We start from the raw sequence: 16,980 nt of genomic DNA, 5'->3' as shown, positions 1-16,980 counted from the left end.
AGCACTAATATTATTATTAATATTAATATTAATATTAATGTAGATGAAGATAGTAATATAAATATAAATATATACACAAGCCTTCTATTTACATAAACACAAACAACAGCAAGAAAAAGAAGTAAAATATAAATAATAAACAACTCTTCTATCTAAATAAACTTAAAGAAAAGCAAAAATATTAATAATAAACAGGTCCTCTGTTTAATTATAAATTAATATAACACCCTAAAACCCTAATGGATCCTAAACCCTAAACCCTAAACCCTAAACTCCTGAGGCTTGTGTAGAGTTGTGGAGGAGCGGCCTATGGCTAGGGTTTATTGATTGCCTATCTGAAGAAAGAACTCGCGTTTAGGGTTTAGGGTTTAGGGTTTGCTAGAGTGAGGAAAGAACTAGGGTTTAGGGTTTAGGGTTTAGGGTTTAGGGTTTGCCTGTCTGAAGAAGGAGATAGGGGGTTGTCCTAGCGCCTGAGGGTCTCCGATATTCACATATATTAATCTCTTAAAGGGCAAATTACTGTCTCCTTTTGCAAGCCGAAGAGACAGCTCCTGTGCAAGGGAGACAGTTGGGCCCCTTACTGCGTACTGCAGCAAGAAAGAGACAGACAAAAATAATACCAAACCCTAAACCCTAAACCCTAAACCCTAAACCCTAGACCACATACACACACGCAACCATGCAGAAATATACCCCACAAATAACAAACCAGGCAGCAGATATACGCTGACTCAACTCTATATGAAACGAGGGTTTAGGGTTTAGGGTTTAGGGTTTGAAGGGGGACCTGGCAATCAAGCACGCGCTTTGGTAGCTCCGCCAGGGTTAGTGTGGGGCGTCTCCTGCTGCGTCTTTCAGCTGCTTCTTCTTCTGCTGCTGCTGCTTCTGCTGCTGCTGTTGTTTCTGCTGTTGCTGCTTCTGCAGCTTCATCTGCTGCTGCAGCTGCTGGTGCTGCTCCTACAACTGCTGGGAACCCAATTGCTGTTCTTACACCAGCTGCAGCAGCATCATCTCCTTTCTGCTGCCGTGCTGCTGCTGCAAATGCTGCTGCTGTTGGTGGTAGCTGTGCTGCTGCTGTTCCTGCAGCCTGCTGCTGCTCAGCTGCCTTCTTATGCTGCTCGATCTGCTGAAGCGGTTTGCTGCTCTGGGCCCCTAGGGGCCCCCCAGGGGCCCCTGAAGGGCTGCTGTTGTTAACCCTACGCTCTGCTTTGTTCTCCATTATGCTGCTGCGCGGTCTAAACCCTAAACCCTAAACCCTAAACACTAAGCCCTGCTCCGAAACTCTATGCCCTATCCCAAAACCCTAAACCCTAAACCCTAAACCCTAAAACGCTCCGTTTAATTGGAATAAGGTTCGTCCCGCAGTAGGTCCAGACCGGTGACCTGGGCAAAACATAAACCCTAGACCCTAAACCCTAAACCCTAAACCCTAGGCCCTAAACCCTAAACCCTAGGCATTGAACCCTTACAACAAGCATCTATCTTTCCTGTGTGCTTAGCGACAAGCTGTTCGACAGGAAGTACATCACACAGGCGGCGGGGAGGGCTGCTGCTGCTGCCGCCGCCACTGCTGCTGCTGCCGTCGCTGCTGCTGCTGCGGTTGTTGTTGTTGTTGTTGTTGCTGCTGCTGCTATTGCTGCTCTGCTGGTGTTATATTTATAAACATTAAAATAATAAAGAAAAGAACTATGCATACATTTTCTTACTTTTTATTTCACCAGCATTTTCCTTACTCCTCTCTCTACCCGCCGGTCGGAGCCGCCTGCGTGGGGTCGCGAAAACCCTAAACCCTAAACCCTAAACCCTAAACCCTAAACCCTGCTCCTTTGTTGCTAAACACTAATGGATAAACACTAAAAACTAAAGATTTTACCCCAACACCAATCCCCAGGCCCTAAACCCTAAACCCTAAACCCTAAACGCTAACCATAGAACACTAACGCATAGAGCTAGAGCCAGTTGATAGTTCTAAACCCTAAACCCTAAACCCTAAACCCTAGACCACAAACCCTAGACCCTAAACCATAAACCCTAAACCATTAACCTTCAAAGCACACTTGCCGCTGGTGCGAACGTAAAGCCTTAGTTCGAGTTTGTTAAAACCTATGCTACCTGCGCGTGGGGCCGCACAAACCCTAAACCCTAAACCCTAAACCCTAAGCCGTGTATCTGAAACCCTCAACAAGAACAAAAACAGCAACAATAGCGGCCTGTACATCTCAAAGGGCAAACAAACAAAACAAAGAAAAAGACAGACAACGAAAATACAAACCACAGCAGAAAAACAAAAGAAAAAAACTCTGCATTATTAAGTACAGCCACAGAGACAGAACAGGGCCCTGTCTCTTCTTTTGTTTCCTTTTATCTGTCTCTTTTTATCTGTCTCCTTGTGTCTGTCTCCTCCTATCTGTCTTCTGCTTGTCTCCTTTCATCTCTCTCCTGTCTGTCTCCTTCTGTCTGTCTCCTTCTGTCTGTCTCCTTCTGTCTGTCTCCTTTTGTCTGTCTCCTTTCTTCTCTATTCTTCTCTCCCGCCGCTTCTCCTTCCCTTTTTGTCTCCTCTTCTGTCTCTTTTGTCTCCTTTCTTCTGTCTCTTCTTTCATCTCTTTTTTGTCCCCTTTCTTCTGCCTCTTTTGCCTCCTTTCTTTTGTCTCTTTTGTCTCCTTTCTTCTGTCTCTTCTCTTATCTCTTTTTCTGTCTCTTCTTTTATCGCCTCTCTTCTGCCTCCTTTCTTCTGTCTCGTCTCTTACTCTTTTTCTGTCTCTTCCTTTATCTCCTCTTTTCTGTCTCCTTTATTATGTCTCTTTTGTCTCCTTTCTTCTGTCTCCTTTCCGCTGTCTCCTTTCTTCTGTCTCTTCTTTTATCTATTATCGTGTCTCCTCTTTTATATCCTCTCTTCTGTCTCCTTTCCTCTGTCTCTTTTTCTGTCTGCTTTTAATTTTATTACGGTTAACACATTGTATATTAACTGTTAGAAACAACATGCACAACATATGCAGCATGAGTTTTGTTTTTCTGTCTCTTTTCTCGTCCTTCTTTATTTATATTTTATTTATATTTTATTTATAATTTATTTTATTATTTTTTCTTTTCTTCTTCCCTCCTTTCTGTTGTTTTGTTTCCTTTTGTTTTATACCGTTCGTTCTGTTTTGCTTCTCTTTTAAATATAGCTATCAGTGTAAACACAATAACAAGTGTATTTACAGATAAATAAATAAATATATATATAATTACAAGTATATATATATGCATAGAAATATGGCTAGCTAGCTAGCTGCCTGAGACCGCTAGCTAGCTTTTACAGCTAGCTAACTGAGACGGCTAGCTAGATGATATAGCTAGCTGACTGTGCAGAGCTCATATGATTCTGCTGCCCCCTGCTGCTGCTGTTGCTGTTGCTGCTGCTGCTGTTGCTGTTGCTGCTCTCTCAGGGGGCGACTATTCTCCTTATATTTTATTTATACTTTTTATTTGCTGTAAATGTTTTAAAAGATGAGCAGCAAATGCGTATCTTTAAATTCAGGTGTACGTACACCGCAAGAGACCTCTCCGTCGCTGTAGCTGCATGCACTCTACTTCTAGCATTTTAATTTATTACTTCTATTTAAACATTATTTACTGAGTAAGCACCTAAAAGGCTAAATTCTAAACCCTAAACCCTAAACCCTAAACCCTAAAACCCTATTGGGACCAGTGGAGAGACAGCTGTCTCTCCTTTAACAGACAGCTGTCTCCTGCTGTTTGTATAATAAGCAAGAGATAAGGCAGCAGCAAAGGAGACAGCAGGCGATAAGGCAGCAGCAAAGGAGACAGCAGGCGATAAGGCAGCAGCAAAGGAGACAGCAAGAGGTGCAGCAACAGCAACTTGAATTTAGGAATCGCTTGAGGGACTGGCGAAGTGTTTAGGGTTTAGGGTTTAGGGTTTAGGGTTTAGCGCGCCGCAACCACCACATCATCCCTCAGGTGTACGTACACCTGAACTTGCTGCAGCCACTCACAGGCCCTGAGCAGCAAGGAGAGATAAACCCAGAGGTAGGGGGCCCCCCTAAGTATGCTTAGAAGGGTCGGGGGGCCCTCTGGGGGCCCCTGGGGGCCCCCTCTTTTTGGCGTATGAAGAGATTATAAATAATTGCAAATTAAGTAATTTAAATTATAGAAAAAAATAGGAAATATACATACAGACAAAGGCAGAGGAAGGGGGCCCCCTTGAGCAGCAACAGGAGGGGGGCCCCCCTCATACTTAGCGAGCATGGGGGCCCCCAAGGGTGATGTCTTGTGTTTCTGTTGTTTAAAGTTGAATAAAATAATTTATCTTCTACAAGAAATAATAAGAAGGCCAGGCAGAGTCTGTTTCCTTTAGAGGGAGCTGCCTATACACCTCAGATTCATACGCCGCAACGGGGGTGGTCTTGCATAGAGGGAGGGGCCCCCCGCCCTCTCCTTGACTCCTTCTTATCTAGCTAGCTAGCTAGCTGAATAGCTAGCTAGCTAGCCAAGCTACAGGTGTCGCGTTGGGGGCCCCAGGCCTCCCCTTTCCTGCTGCTTCGCCGCTGCTCTGCTGTGCGTACACCTGAGACCCCCTAAGCATTCCTCTACTTCTTTTAGGGGCTTACTCTTGTAGTTGCTGCTGACCTACTGGGGGGCCCTCTGGGTTTACCTGAAGGGGCCCCTACCCACCCTGCAGGGGCCCCCTGCGTCTCCCGCTTCTTTCTGCTGCTGCTGCAGCTGCAGCAGCTGCAGCAGCAACATGAAAACCGTCGAATTCAGACTCATCTTGCCGCTCACTCCGGAGGTAATTTGATGCTGCTGCTGCTGTACCTGTAGCTGCTGCTGCTGTAGCTGTAGCTGCTGCTGCTGCTGCTGCACCTGTAGCTGCTGCTGGTGCATCTGTAGCTGCTGCTACCGCACCGCACCTGCAGATTCCATGCTGTGCTGCTGCTGCTGGAACAGCGCCTGCTGCTGCAGCAGCTGCAGCAGCAGCTGGAGATGCCGTTGCGCCTGCTGTTGCTACAGCTCCTGCTGCATCTGCATGTGCTGCTGCTGCTGCTGCTGCTGCTGCAGGAGTACCGGCGTTGTCAGATATTTTTAATAGCTCTCGCTGCTTTAGAGACAGCGGAGGCTCAGAAGGAGACAGGGGGCCCCCAGAGGGGCCCCCTAATTCAAATTCTTAAATCGGAAGATTACTGCAACAACGGTGAACAGGGGCAGTATACCCACAAGCGTATTGACATTGCGGAGTCCGCCAAACCCTAAACCCTAAACCCTAAACCCTCAAAGGGAGTTGTAACATTATTACTAAGAACAGGATAAGGGCCTTTGGGGGCGCCATCGCATTCTTTTTGTTTTTTGTTTGTCGTACTGAGCGCTTAGCACTGCGTTTATTTAGGGTTCGAGGCTTAGACGCTAAGTTTTTGAGGGTTTAGGGTTTAGGGTTTAGGGTTGAGGGGTTTGGGGTTAGGGTTTGTTTGCAGTAAACTGCCGGGATGGCTTCTGAAGTTCGTTGACCGCGGGAGTTGCGCCTTTGAAGAAAAGTCGTACGTTTTAGGGTTTAGGGTTTAGGGTTTAGGGTTTAGGGTTTAGAGTCTTAGGGTTTAAGGTTCAGGGTTTAGGCTGTGGAGTTGGAGTGTTTGGGGGGGGAGAGCATTGGGGTCTTCCGCTTAGGGTTTAGGGTTTAGGGTTTGCGTTTACTGGTGTCATGCTGGGTGTGAGGGTTTAGGGTCTAGGGTTTAGGGTTTAGGGTTTAGGGTTTAGAGTTGGTGTATGTGGCGTGTGTTTGTTCAGATGGAATGCCTATCCGCGTCTGCGGACGGAGTACGAGGTAAGGGGGCCGTTGGGTGCTTCTCGTATACTCCTTCTAGGGTTTAGGGTTTAGGGTTTAGGGTTTAGGGTTTTTAGGGTTTAGGGTTTAGGGTTTAGGGTTTGTGGGTGTGTGCCAAGTCGGAGAAGTTTTCGAAGGCGAAGATATCGATTACGAGTAATCATGTATCGGGTGTCTGTACAGAGGACAACGTGGGTTTGATCTGCTGCAGATGCTGCTGCTGCTGCTGCTGCCGCTGCTGCTGTGCTGCTGTTTTTGGCTGGCGCTGGTGTTGCTGCAGCGGCTGCTCTGTTGCTGTTGCTGCTGCTGCTGCTCCTCTGCTGGCATTGTTGCTGCTGCTATTAGTGCTGCTGCTCCTTCTGCTGCTTCTCTGTTGCTGCTGTTGCTGCTAGTAGCAGCAGCAGCTGCTGCTACTGCTGCTGTGTGTGCTGCGCTGCAGGCTACCAATTTGTCTCCTGAGGCCCTGCGTCGGAGGAAGATTGATATAATAGACATAGTCAATGATCCTGGGGTATACCGAAGTGTCTCTCTTTGTCTCCGTTTGTCTCTCTTTGTCTCTCTTTGTCTCTCTTTGTCTCTCTTTGTCTCTCTTTGTCTCTGTCTCTCTTTGTCTCTCTTTGTCTCTGTCTCTCTTTGTCTCTGTCTCTGTTTGTCTCTCTTTGTCTCTGTCTCTGTCTCTCTTCGTCTCCGTCCCTGTCTCTCCTTGTCTCTGTCCCTGTCTCTCTTTGTCTCTGTTAGTCTCTCTTTGTTTGTCTCTCTTTGTCTCTGTTTGTCTCTGTTAGTCTCTCTTTGTCTCTGTTAGTCTCTCTTTGTCTCTTTATCGCTGTCTCTGTCTCTGTCTCTGTCTGTACACTCTACTGTCTCTCCGTCTCTCCCTCTGTCTCTTTCTGTCTCTTTCTCAAGCATTTCGCACTGTCTCTGTTTTTATTGTTTCTGTCCCTCTCTGCTTCTGTCTCTATCTCAGTGTCATTGCATCTTTATCTCTTTATCTGTCTCTATATCTCTATCTTCATATCTGTATATTTGTTTATCTTTTTATCTCTATCTCTGTCTCTCTATTTGTATCTTTATCTATCTATTTATTTTTCTGTCTCTATCTTTATCTTTCTCTGTCTCCTTCTATCTCTCTCACTCTATCAGCAATGTATATATATAAATATATATAGATATATATATATCTATATATATATAGATATATACATATTTGTTTATATATATATATATATACATACATATATATATATATCTATATATATATAGATATATACATATTTGTTTATGTATATATATACATATATATATATATATATATCTGTATCTTTATCTTTCTGTCTCCTTTTCCCCTTCCTTTCTGTTTGCTTTTCTTTGTTTAGATCTGTCTCTCTATCACTCTATCTCTATCTCTGTCTCTATCTCTGTCTCTGTCTCCTTATCTATATCTATATCCATATCTATATCTACATCTATATCTATATATACATCTATATCTATATCTATATGTCTATATCTATATCTATATCTATACCTATACCTATATAACTATATATCTATATATATATATATATATCTGCCTATCTCTTTATCTTCATTTTAGGTGTCTCCCTCTGAAGACTTCCGCACTTGGCGCTCAGAGAAGGCTCAGTTTGGCCCCCTTACATCTGATTGGTATACTAATGTCCCTCAAGTACCCCCAAGGGCCCCAAGGGCCCCCCGTAAGCCTCGTGGGGGCCCCAGGGGGGCCCCCAGAGGGGCCCCCATAGGGGCCCCAAGAGGGGGCCCCATAGGGGCCCCCATAGGCCCGAATAATAATGGGGAGACCGATGGGGCCCCCTTAGGGGGCCCCATGGGAGATGATAAGAAGAATGATTTTGATAGCCAAGTTAATATAACTGAGGAGGGGCCCCCAAAGATAAATGAGGGGCTTACTGAATCTGAAGAAGTGCCTTCTGCTGCTTCTGCTGCAGCAGCAGCAGTATCAGCAGCACCTGCTGCTGCTGCTGAAGATGGTACCCCCTCTGTATCTAGCGTGGGTTGCGGGCCTGAGGGGGCCCCCTCAGGTACCTCTGAGGCGCGTGAGGGGGCCTCCATGGGGAGCCCCCTTGGGGGCCCCTTGGGGGGGGCCCCCTTGGGGCCCCCTATGCTGGTACCGGCGTACCCTCTGATGACTTGTTATAAATGCTTTCAGGTCGACTTCCCTTACTTCGGGATCGTCTCAGGGAGAATAGAAAGTTGGGTTGTGGCTGCAATGAGGCAGCAGCTGCTGCACTACCATCGCAGAGCCGTGCGGTGTATAGACAGGTGGTGAGGCATCTGCATGCATAGCATATAGCAGCAGCAGCAGCAGCAGCAGCAGGAATAGCAACAGCGAACGATGCAGCAAAGCACATACACACCAAGTACAAACACCCCAATGCACCCCGGAGAGAGGCTTCATAAGCATTTTAAGATCTCATTGCCCAGGGTTTAGGGTTTAGGGTTTAGGGTTTAGGGTTTGGGGCTCAGGTACGACCTGTCTCTAGAAGAAGTTCGTGCATTTGAAGAAGACGTCAGAGAGCAGCTGGCTGTTTTATCTTCTCTTTCACGCGACGCCTCGGGGGCCCCCCAACAGCAGGGGGCCCCCGCAGGGGCCCCCATGGGGGCCCCCGAGGGGGGCCCCTCTGGGGGCCCCTCCCCAGCTACTCCTGAGGAACAGGCAGCATCTGTCTCCTCTTCAGATTCTGAAGATAGCGTTGACGGGAGGCCCCTAGCAGGAGGTCGGGGGGCCCCTAAGGGGGCCCCCTCAAACATTGAAGCAGTTTTAAGTGACTCTGCGGTGTACACGGGCTTCCGGTTGCTGCCGCTGCAGCTGTCCCCACGCAGCGTTGCATTGCTGCAGCGGCTGCAGCAAAGCCTTGTCAAGGCGCCGCAGCCACAGCAGCAGCAGCAGCAGCAGCAGCAGCAGCAGCAGGGGAGGATATCTCGCGAGCCCTCAGGCATTTCCCAGTCTGCCCTCAAACGCGAGGGCCCCGTGAAGCATGGCTATCTAGAAAAGCTTGGTACACCTTGACTCTCCTGTTGCTGCTGCTGCTGTTGCTGCTGCTGCTGTTGCTGCTGCTGCTGCTTTTGGATTTCCTGCCTCAGGGTCTGCTGCTGCTGCTGCTGCTTATGCTGTGGCGTATGCTGTTGTTGTATTTGCTGCTGTTGCTGCTTCTGTGTACTCTGTTGCATGTGCTGTTACTTCTCCTGCTGCGTATGCTGTTGCGTGAACTGCTGCTTCTGCTTTCGCTGCTGCTGCTGCTGCTGCTGCTGCTGCAGGTGATGGACTGTGGAGCAGCCGCTGGCATCTGCGTTACTGTTTGCTGCGGGGCGGTCGGCTGCAGTACTTCGACGACCCCAGAGACCCAAGGGCAAAACAAATATTCAACTTGTCTGGCGCAAAGGTGCTGCTTATGCTGCTGCTGCTGCTGCTGCTGCTGCTTGCTGGGGCTGCTGCAGCTGCTGCTGCTTACGGTGCTCGGACTGCTGCTGTTGCTGCTGCTTACGGTGCTCGGAGTTCTGCTGTTGCTGCTGTTTACGCTGATGGGGCTGCTGCTGCTGCTTATGCTTCTGGGGCAGCTGCTGCTGCTTTTGCGTCTGGGGGTGCTGCTGTTGCTGCTGCTGCTGCTGCTCACGCTGCTGGGGCTGTTGCTGCTGCTGCTTTTTACGTTGCTGGGGCTGCTGTTGCTAGTGCTGCGCAGCGGTCGTTGCTAGTGCTGCTGTTCCTAGTGTTGCTGCTGCGGTTGATCATAATGCTGCTGCTAATGCTGCTGATGCTAATGCTGACGTGGCCGATGCTGTTGCTGCTAGCGCTGCTGCTTATGCTGCTGCTAGTGCTGCTGTTCCTGATGCTGCTGTTGCCACTGCTGATGCCAGTACTGCTGTCCCTGCTACTGCTAATGCCACCGTTGCTGCTGCTGCTGTGGTTGATGCTGCTGCTAATGCTTATGCTGTTGCTGCTAGTTCTAATGCTGCTGCTAGCGCTTCTGCTGATTCTGATGCTGCTGCTGTTGCTGCTTGGGGCGTTGCTGTGTTAGATTATTATTTATATAACGGGGCCTCCTGCTGAAGGAGGAAGAAAGCATCTCCCCCACCCGTAGACTGCAGGGTTTAGGGTTTAGGGTTTAGGGTTTAGGGTTTAGGGTTTGCGTTCAGGCGGGCTGGGCCCCTGAAGTTATCGAGAAGCCCTTTGCCTTCTACGTGGAGACCGCGTCTAAGAGGCGCATATTCCTCAGGTCTGAGGGTTTAGGGTTTAGGGTTTAGGGTTTATGATTTATGATTTAGGGTTTAGGGTTTAGGGTTTATGGTTTAGGGTTTAGGGTTTAGGGTTTACGATGTGGTTTGTCTCAGCGGCGGTAACGAGGAGGAGTCTCGGGCCTGGCTGTCGGCTGTGCGTGAAGCAGCAGCAGCGATGGACAGCAGCAGCAGCAACAGCAACAGCAGCAGCAGCTGCAGCAGCACTTGTTTAACTGACAGCTCTTCGGACCTTCAAGGCTATGCACGAGCTGCTTCTTATTCTTCTGTGGGGGCCCCTGGGGGCCCCCCTGATTCCTTAGGGGCCCCCCACCCCTCTTCCATGGGGGCCCCCCAAAGTGCACACATCAATGATAGTACCCAAAATATGCCAATAGGGGCCCCCGTGGGGGCCCCCCAGGGGGCCCCCCAGGGGGAGATCAGTAGTGGGAGTGTGTCTTGTTCGCATGAAGAGCCTCCAGTACCGACTCCTGCTGCTGCTGCTGCTGCTGCTGCTTCTGGGAGTGCTGATACTGCTGCTGCTGCTGCTGCTGCAGCTGCAGCAGCAGCAGCAACAACAGTTGCTGCAGGAGGGCACGCCAAGTATGCCAGGTATTGAGGGGCCCCCTTTCTGCACAAGTTGCTGTCTCTACACAGTTGAGGGGGTGCTTCTGTCTCCTTGAAATGAGCACATTCTGCTGCTGTTGCTGCTGCTGCGTTTGTTGCTGTTGCTGTTGTTGTTGCTGCTGCTGCTGCTGCAGAGACAGCAGCTCTCCAATGCTTGGTGCTACCGGCAACGTCGAGGCGGTAAGGAAGCACATGAATCCCTCTCTAACTGTCTCTTTTGCTGTCTCCTTTGCTGCCTCCTTTTTTGTCTCTTTTGCTGTCTCCTTTATGATATACCCCAGCTTGCAGCTCTGAGGGTTTTAAAGGGCCCTTTGCTGCTTCGCTGTCTCTGCTGCCTGGGCAGCAAACTGGGGCCCCCGAAGGAGACTGTAGGGGCCCCCAGAGGGGCCCCTGGGGGCCCCCCAAAGGGGCCCCCATACTGTTGTGACGGGTATACCTCATGCGCTTGCAAATCTGCTGCTGCTGCAGGCGGGGGACAAGACGCAGCAGCAGCTGGCGCAGTTGAAGGTGAGGGACGTCCTGTTGCTGCTGCTGTTGCTGCTGCTGTTATTGCTGCATCTGCTGCTGCTGCTGCTGCTGCTGCTGCTGCTTGTCCTTTTCCTCTCTTGCTCTGCAAATCGGAGGCATCCCAGCCAGCTAGCTGCTGTTGCTGCATCTGCTGGTGCTGCTGCACCTGCTGCTGTTGCTGCTGCTGCAGGGGCCCCTAAAGGAAGCTTTAAGAGGCCTAACGAGGCGATGCCGTCGCAGTTGCTGCTTCGTTGGTGAGGGTTTGGGGGCCCCCCATATGGCGCTGATGGGGGTTGCAAGACGCAAAGAGAAGGGGCCCCCAGTTGGGGGGCCCCTTCGAATGAGGGCCCCCATGGGGGCCCCAAAGAAAACCCTTTCCGATGTTCTTGAAGAGGAGACAGAAGAAGAATGCAGACAATCGCTGGCTTCTGAAGGTACGTTCTTACCTTTATAGGGTTTAGGGTCTAGGGTCTTAGGGATTAGGGTTTAGAATTTAGGGTTTAGGGTTTAGGGTTTTAGGGTTGAGGGTTTAGGGTTTTTGGGGTTTAGAATTCAGGGTTTAGGGTTTAAAGTTTGGGGTTTTAGGGTTTAGGGTTTAGGGTTTAGGGTTTAGTTTGTGTGTGTGTGCTTGCAGCCGCCGTAGTGGGGGCCCTTTCTCTATCTCTGCTGCTGCTGCTGCTCTCTGCTGCCTGCGTGGCGTGCTGCTGCAGCAGCCTCTTCTCTGCCTTCTTTATTCTGCTGCATATGCTCTTAATTATAATAAAATCTCTCACCTTGGGGGCCCCTGGGTTTGAGGGGGGCCCCCACGAGGGGGCCCCCTGGGGGCCCCTGCATAGGTTCTTGGGGGCCCCTTTCCTGCTGCTTGAAGCTTTCAAGAGCGGCGTTCCTGCTGCTGCTGGTGCAGTTGCAGCAGCAGCAGCAGCTGCTGCTGCTGCTGTGGTGCTGCTGTGGGGAGCCCTCTGGGTCTTAGCTCTGCTTCCCCGCCAGAGGGGCCCCCAGAGACAAGGGGGCCCCCAGGGGCCCCCCCCGCTGCTGAAGGCTGCATGCCTAGCAGAGGGGCCCCCTGGCTCCGTGCTGCTCTGCGGGATACACCCGGATGCCAACAGTGAGAATATATATATATATATATATAATATGCGTGTATCTATGATAAGTATATATATGTATGCATAATATATATATATATATATATATATATATATATATATTGTACATGTATATGTTCAAATAGATCTGATATGCTTACAAACATATATACACATATGCATATACATATATATATATATATATATATACGTCAATACATATATGTGTATGTAAAAAATATCAATACATATATATATAGTATATATATATAATATATCTATCTGTCTATATATATGTGTATATATAGATGTACAAGCATGTTTATGTATAGTCTTATGAACATGCATGCATATGCGTATGTATATACCTGTCAATATATATTATCCATATTATATATTTATATAATATATATATATATATATATATATATTATGTATGCAGATCTATATATATAATATATATATGTATATATTAATATAAGATATATATATGAGATATAGAAATATATATGTTTATATAAAATATATAATATATATATATATATATATACATCTAAAGGCTGTTCCCTGTTGGTGTTTGCGGTATTGTGTGAATCTGTTTGCTGCAGCAGCAGAGGGGGGCCCCCCTGACGCTTCGCTGTTGGCTGCTGGGGGCCCCTTCTTAATAGAGAACACGGAGGCCCTGAGGCCCCTGGAGCTGCTGCTGCAGGACCCTTCAGCTGTACCCTCTCTTTGCTGCTGGGCCTTTAAAAGAGGGGCCCCTAGACTGTGTGCTGCTGCTGCTAGGCTGGCGGCGCCCCTCATGCAGCGGTGGCAGCAGCAGCAGCAGCAGCAACAACAGCAACAACAGCAGCAGCAGCACCACCACCGTCATCGGCGGGCGTCGCCCTGGAGCTGCAGACCATTTGCTGCAGCTAAGCACTTGCTGCTGAAGGTGCTGCGGCTGCTGCAACAGCTGCAGCAGCCGCTGCTGCTGCTTCTCGGGTGGGGAGGGTATGCCCTATCTGGATGCCTGGGGGCCCTTCTATTGGCCTTGGGGGGCCCCCATTGGGGGCCCCTTCGCATGCGCCGTGTCTCCTGGTGTGTCTCTGCTGAAGGGGGTGGGTACCTGCTCTTCTCTCAACTGTCTCCTTTGCCTCTAGACAGTGAGGAGGGCTCAGGGGCCCCCCAAGGGGGCCCCCCGGGGCCCCCAGCAGCTACGACAATATCGGGGTGGCTTAGAAGGTGGCTCTGTACCCTGTTTAGAGCAGGGGCCCCTAATAGTTTGCTGCAAACCCTGGCAATAGGGGGCCCCCAAGGGGCCCCCCCCGATGTTAAGGGGTTTGAGGCCCTCTTCATTACTCCTCTACCCCACAGCCCAGACAACTACCTTATAAAGGGACACCATCAAATCAAACAGCTGCAGCTGCTGCTGCTGCAGCTGCAGCAGCAGCAGCAGCAGCAGCAGCAAGACGACTGGTGTCTGGCGTCTCTTCGATTCCAAGTGTCTCCTCTATTTGATTTTAAGGGCCCCCTCTCTGTCTCCTCTGGTGATGCTGCTGCTGCGGGGGCCCCCGGTTGCTGCAGCGCAGTCGAGGGTTTGCCGTCTATGCCTTCGTTGCATAAAGGGGGCCCTTTAGAGTCTGCTGTGGAGGGGGGCCCCCTCAATGGGGGGCCCCCTGTAGGGGGCCCTACTCTGGGGGGCCCCCCTGCATGCATCGTCAGCACGGAGGGGGGCCCCTGTCTTGTGGTGTGGGTTGGGTCTCTGCGGTGGGGGCCCCCGGGGGCCCCCCTTTGGTTGGAGGCCTTTCTTACACAGCAGAAGGCGCAGACAACTCTTAAGTGTCTCCTTAGCCAACTGGGGGCCCTCAGGGGCCTCTCTTCCGGCAGTACCCTCTACAACTTCGCCAAGGGGGCCCCCATGAGGGGCCCCCTTTATCCTGTAAGCTCAGTGCTCCCTATTCTCTCCTTTAGTGCAGCTATGCAGCACCACCTTCTAACAAGGGGGCCCTAGGGGCCCCTAGGGTCGCCCCTAGGGCCCTACATGAACATCAATAGAAGCCAACACCCATCTGAGGGGGGCTTCTGGGGCCCCCAGACGGGGGGCTTACGTCTTAGATTGGTGGGTGCGTTGTGTATGTACAGATAAGCTCAGAAGAAGGGACCCTGGGGGCCCCTCTTAGCGGCTTATACGCACCAAGGGGCCCCTGGGAGTATGAGGGGCCCCTCGCAGAGTTTTATAGAATTCAGGGGGCCCTTGGGGGCCCCCAGGCGAAGACGTTGGCACAGCAGCGGGGAAGGCAGCGTTATAAAGACATAATGAGCAGGTAGCAGCAGCAGCAACAACAGCAGCAACAGCAGCAACAGCAGCAGATGCAGCAGCAACAGCAGGAACAACAGCAGCAGCAGCAGGGAATGGGCTTGTGTTTCGCTAGCGCTGCTGCTGCTGCTGCTACCACTACTACTACTGCTGCTGCTACCACTACTACTACTGCTGCTGCTACTATTGTTGTTGTTGTTGCTGCTGCTGCTGCTGCTCTCAGGCCACTTCCGCTGGTAGGATGGAGGAGGGGGCCCCGGGGGGCCCTCATGCAAGAAGAGTCGGAGGTGCTGTATAAGCAGAGGGCCCTCCTGCTGCAGCTGCTGCAGCGGCAGCGCGCAGACATCCCCAGAGGTATATTATTAACCCCTAAACCCTAAACCTCTTCTTTGGGGCTCAGCGTCTAGCCTGCATCACCTAGGGTTTAGGGTTTAGGGTTTCCCCTGTAGCATTTAGGGTTTGCGGTTTATCATCAAGGGTTTAGGGTCTATGTTTCGGTGTTTAGGGTTTAGACTCTACGGTTTGGTGTATAGTAGAACCTAGGGTCTAGGGTTTAGGGTTTAGGGTTTAGGGTTTAGGGTTTAGGGTTTATTGCAGGCCTCCCGCTTCCTCCGAATCAGCTGCTGCCTATCGGTCTGCTGCGGCCCTCATCGGTGCTGCTGCTGCTGCCAGAGTGCATGGCTCAGGGGCCCCCCATTATACAGACAGCAGCTGAGGGGGGCCCCCTTGAGAGGTTTAAAGCAACCCTAGCATTCGCTCTCTCCATTCTGCACAGAGGTCTGCTGCTGTTGCTGCTGCTGCTGTTGCTGCTGCTGCTGCTGGTGTTCTTAACTCAGTGGCAGCTGCTGCTCCTACACCGCATTCTGAAGATTCAGTATTTCCCTCAAGGTCTAGGGTTTAGGGTTTAGGGTTTAGGGTTTAGGGCTTAGGGTTTGTGTGGCTTCAACAGGATGCTGGCAGGCTCCGCCTCTGGCTGCCCTCTTAGGGGAGACATTTCAGGGTCATTTGCAGGCGCCTCAGGGGCCCCCCAAGGGGGCCCCCCTAGGGGGCCCCCAAGGGGGCTGGCTGGTGTACGTGGAGCAGACGGGTGTGGGGCCCCCCAGTACCCTGTTTTGTCTTACAAGCCCGGGGGCCCTTCAACAAGTGTGGGGTCATCTTTCTTTTTCAGTGAAGTACCTGGTAAGAAGGGGCCCCTCTTTTTATTTTTTAGTTCTTTTAGTGAATCTGCATGCAGTCTCTTCGTAGCAAATCTTTATTGGGGCTGCTCTTATTATACCCCTTCAAGGGGCCCCCTCAGGGGGCCCCTTGAAAAGAGGGGGCCGCCCTGTTCCTAGGGGCCCCCTCAGGGGGCCCCCACTACTCTACTTGTGGTGCCCCCCTTGGGGGGCACCACAAGTAGTGAGGCCTTTAAAAAGGCCAAGTGGGGGCCCCCAGAAGGGAGTACCTTAAAGAGTGGGGCCCCCAGAAGGGGGCCCCTTAAAGAAGGGGGGGCCCCCCAAGTAGTGGACCCTTTAAGGAGGCCCCACCAAATGGGGGGCCCCATGGGGGGGCCCCTTAAAGTGGGGGGGGCCCGTAAGGGTACGTTTATTGTTGTATACGGGGGCCCCCTGTGTTTTGATTTTGTTTGTTTTGTTTGTTGTTTGTGTGGTGTTGCTGCTGCAGCAAAATGCATGCACAGTTATAGTTGAAGGCCGAGTGAATGTCTGTTTCTATAAAAAGGAGACTGTCTCCTTTTCTATACCTCAGCTGCATATTCAGGGCCTCTTATGGGGCCCCCGTGTCTTCTTCTGGGAGGGGCCCCTTATTGTTGAGGGCCCCCATATGCGCTGTACCCTCTCACTAGCAGGAGATACTCTAAAGGGGGCCCCTCAAGGGGGGCCCCCACGTGATGAAGTATTTGGGTTGGTGCTTCCTGGGGGCTCCCAGCAAGAAGGAGACAAAGAGAAAGGGGGCCCCCAGCAAGAAGGAGACAAGGAGACAGGGGGCCCCCAGCAAGAAGGAGACAATGAGACAGGGGGCCCCCAGCAAGAAGGAGACAAGGAGACAGGGGGCCCCCAGCAAGGAGGAGACAAAGAGACGGAGGGGCCCAAGGGGCCCCCAAAGCCTCTGGCTATTATAACGGGGTCTTATACAGATAGGCTCTACTGGAACGATGAGGAGTGAATCTGTCTATGCTGCTGCTGCTGCTGTTGCTGCTGCTGCTCCTGTGCTGCTGCTGCTGTGCTGCTTCTGTTGCTGCTGCTGCTGGTATGCTGCTTCTGCTGCTGCTGCTACTGTTGTTGCTGCTACTGCTGTCGCTGCTACTGCTGTTGTTGCTGCTGCTGTTGCTGCTGCTGCTGCAGGTTTGCTGCTGGCTCTGTTGTATTTAGTGTAGCGTTTATTAGTTTTGATGTGTCTGT

At 50.7% G+C, this 16,980-nt stretch overlaps 2 protein-coding genes across 2 annotated transcripts in view; one reads left to right on the top strand and one right to left on the bottom strand.

Moving 5' to 3' along the window:
• EAH_00040510 (aminotransferase, putative) overlaps positions 1–1,219 on the bottom strand; it is a gene marked incomplete at both ends in the record, with an annotated part of 3,633 nt that extends 2,414 nt beyond the window's left edge. Inside the window, one exon of the mRNA XM_013391861.1 lies at positions 788–1,219. Within this exon, the coding sequence (XP_013247315.1) occupies positions 788–1,219 (432 nt within the window). The remainder of the gene's footprint in view (positions 1–787) is intronic.
• Positions 1,220–4,744: 3,525 nt separating this feature from the next.
• Positions 4,745–16,744, top strand: EAH_00040500 (phosphatidylinositol transfer protein beta isoform, putative; the record flags this gene model as incomplete). Its single annotated transcript, XM_013391860.1, has 20 exons — positions 4,745–4,789; positions 5,059–5,234; positions 5,469–5,531; positions 5,779–5,815; positions 5,935–6,006; positions 6,255–6,326; positions 7,410–7,958; positions 8,001–8,116; positions 8,318–8,850; positions 9,110–9,234; positions 9,986–10,065; positions 10,181–10,675; positions 11,034–11,197; positions 11,832–12,302; positions 12,891–14,203; positions 14,407–14,588; positions 14,805–14,935; positions 15,179–15,358; positions 15,531–15,760; positions 16,244–16,744. The coding sequence occupies 20 exons, from the start codon at positions 4,745–4,747 to the stop codon at positions 16,742–16,744; spliced, it is 5,535 nt and encodes a 1,844-aa protein (XP_013247314.1).
• Positions 16,745–16,980: the final 236 nt, after the last annotated feature.

The sequence above is a fragment of the Eimeria acervulina genome, genomic scaffold (assembly GCF_000499425.1).
Source record: "Eimeria acervulina Houghton genomic scaffold, Eah_scaff493, whole genome shotgun sequence".
Lineage (NCBI taxonomy): Eukaryota > Apicomplexa > Conoidasida > Eucoccidiorida > Eimeriidae > Eimeria > Eimeria acervulina.
The sequence above is the reverse complement of the archived record's forward strand: the minus strand, read 5'-3'. Positions and strand labels throughout refer to the sequence as shown.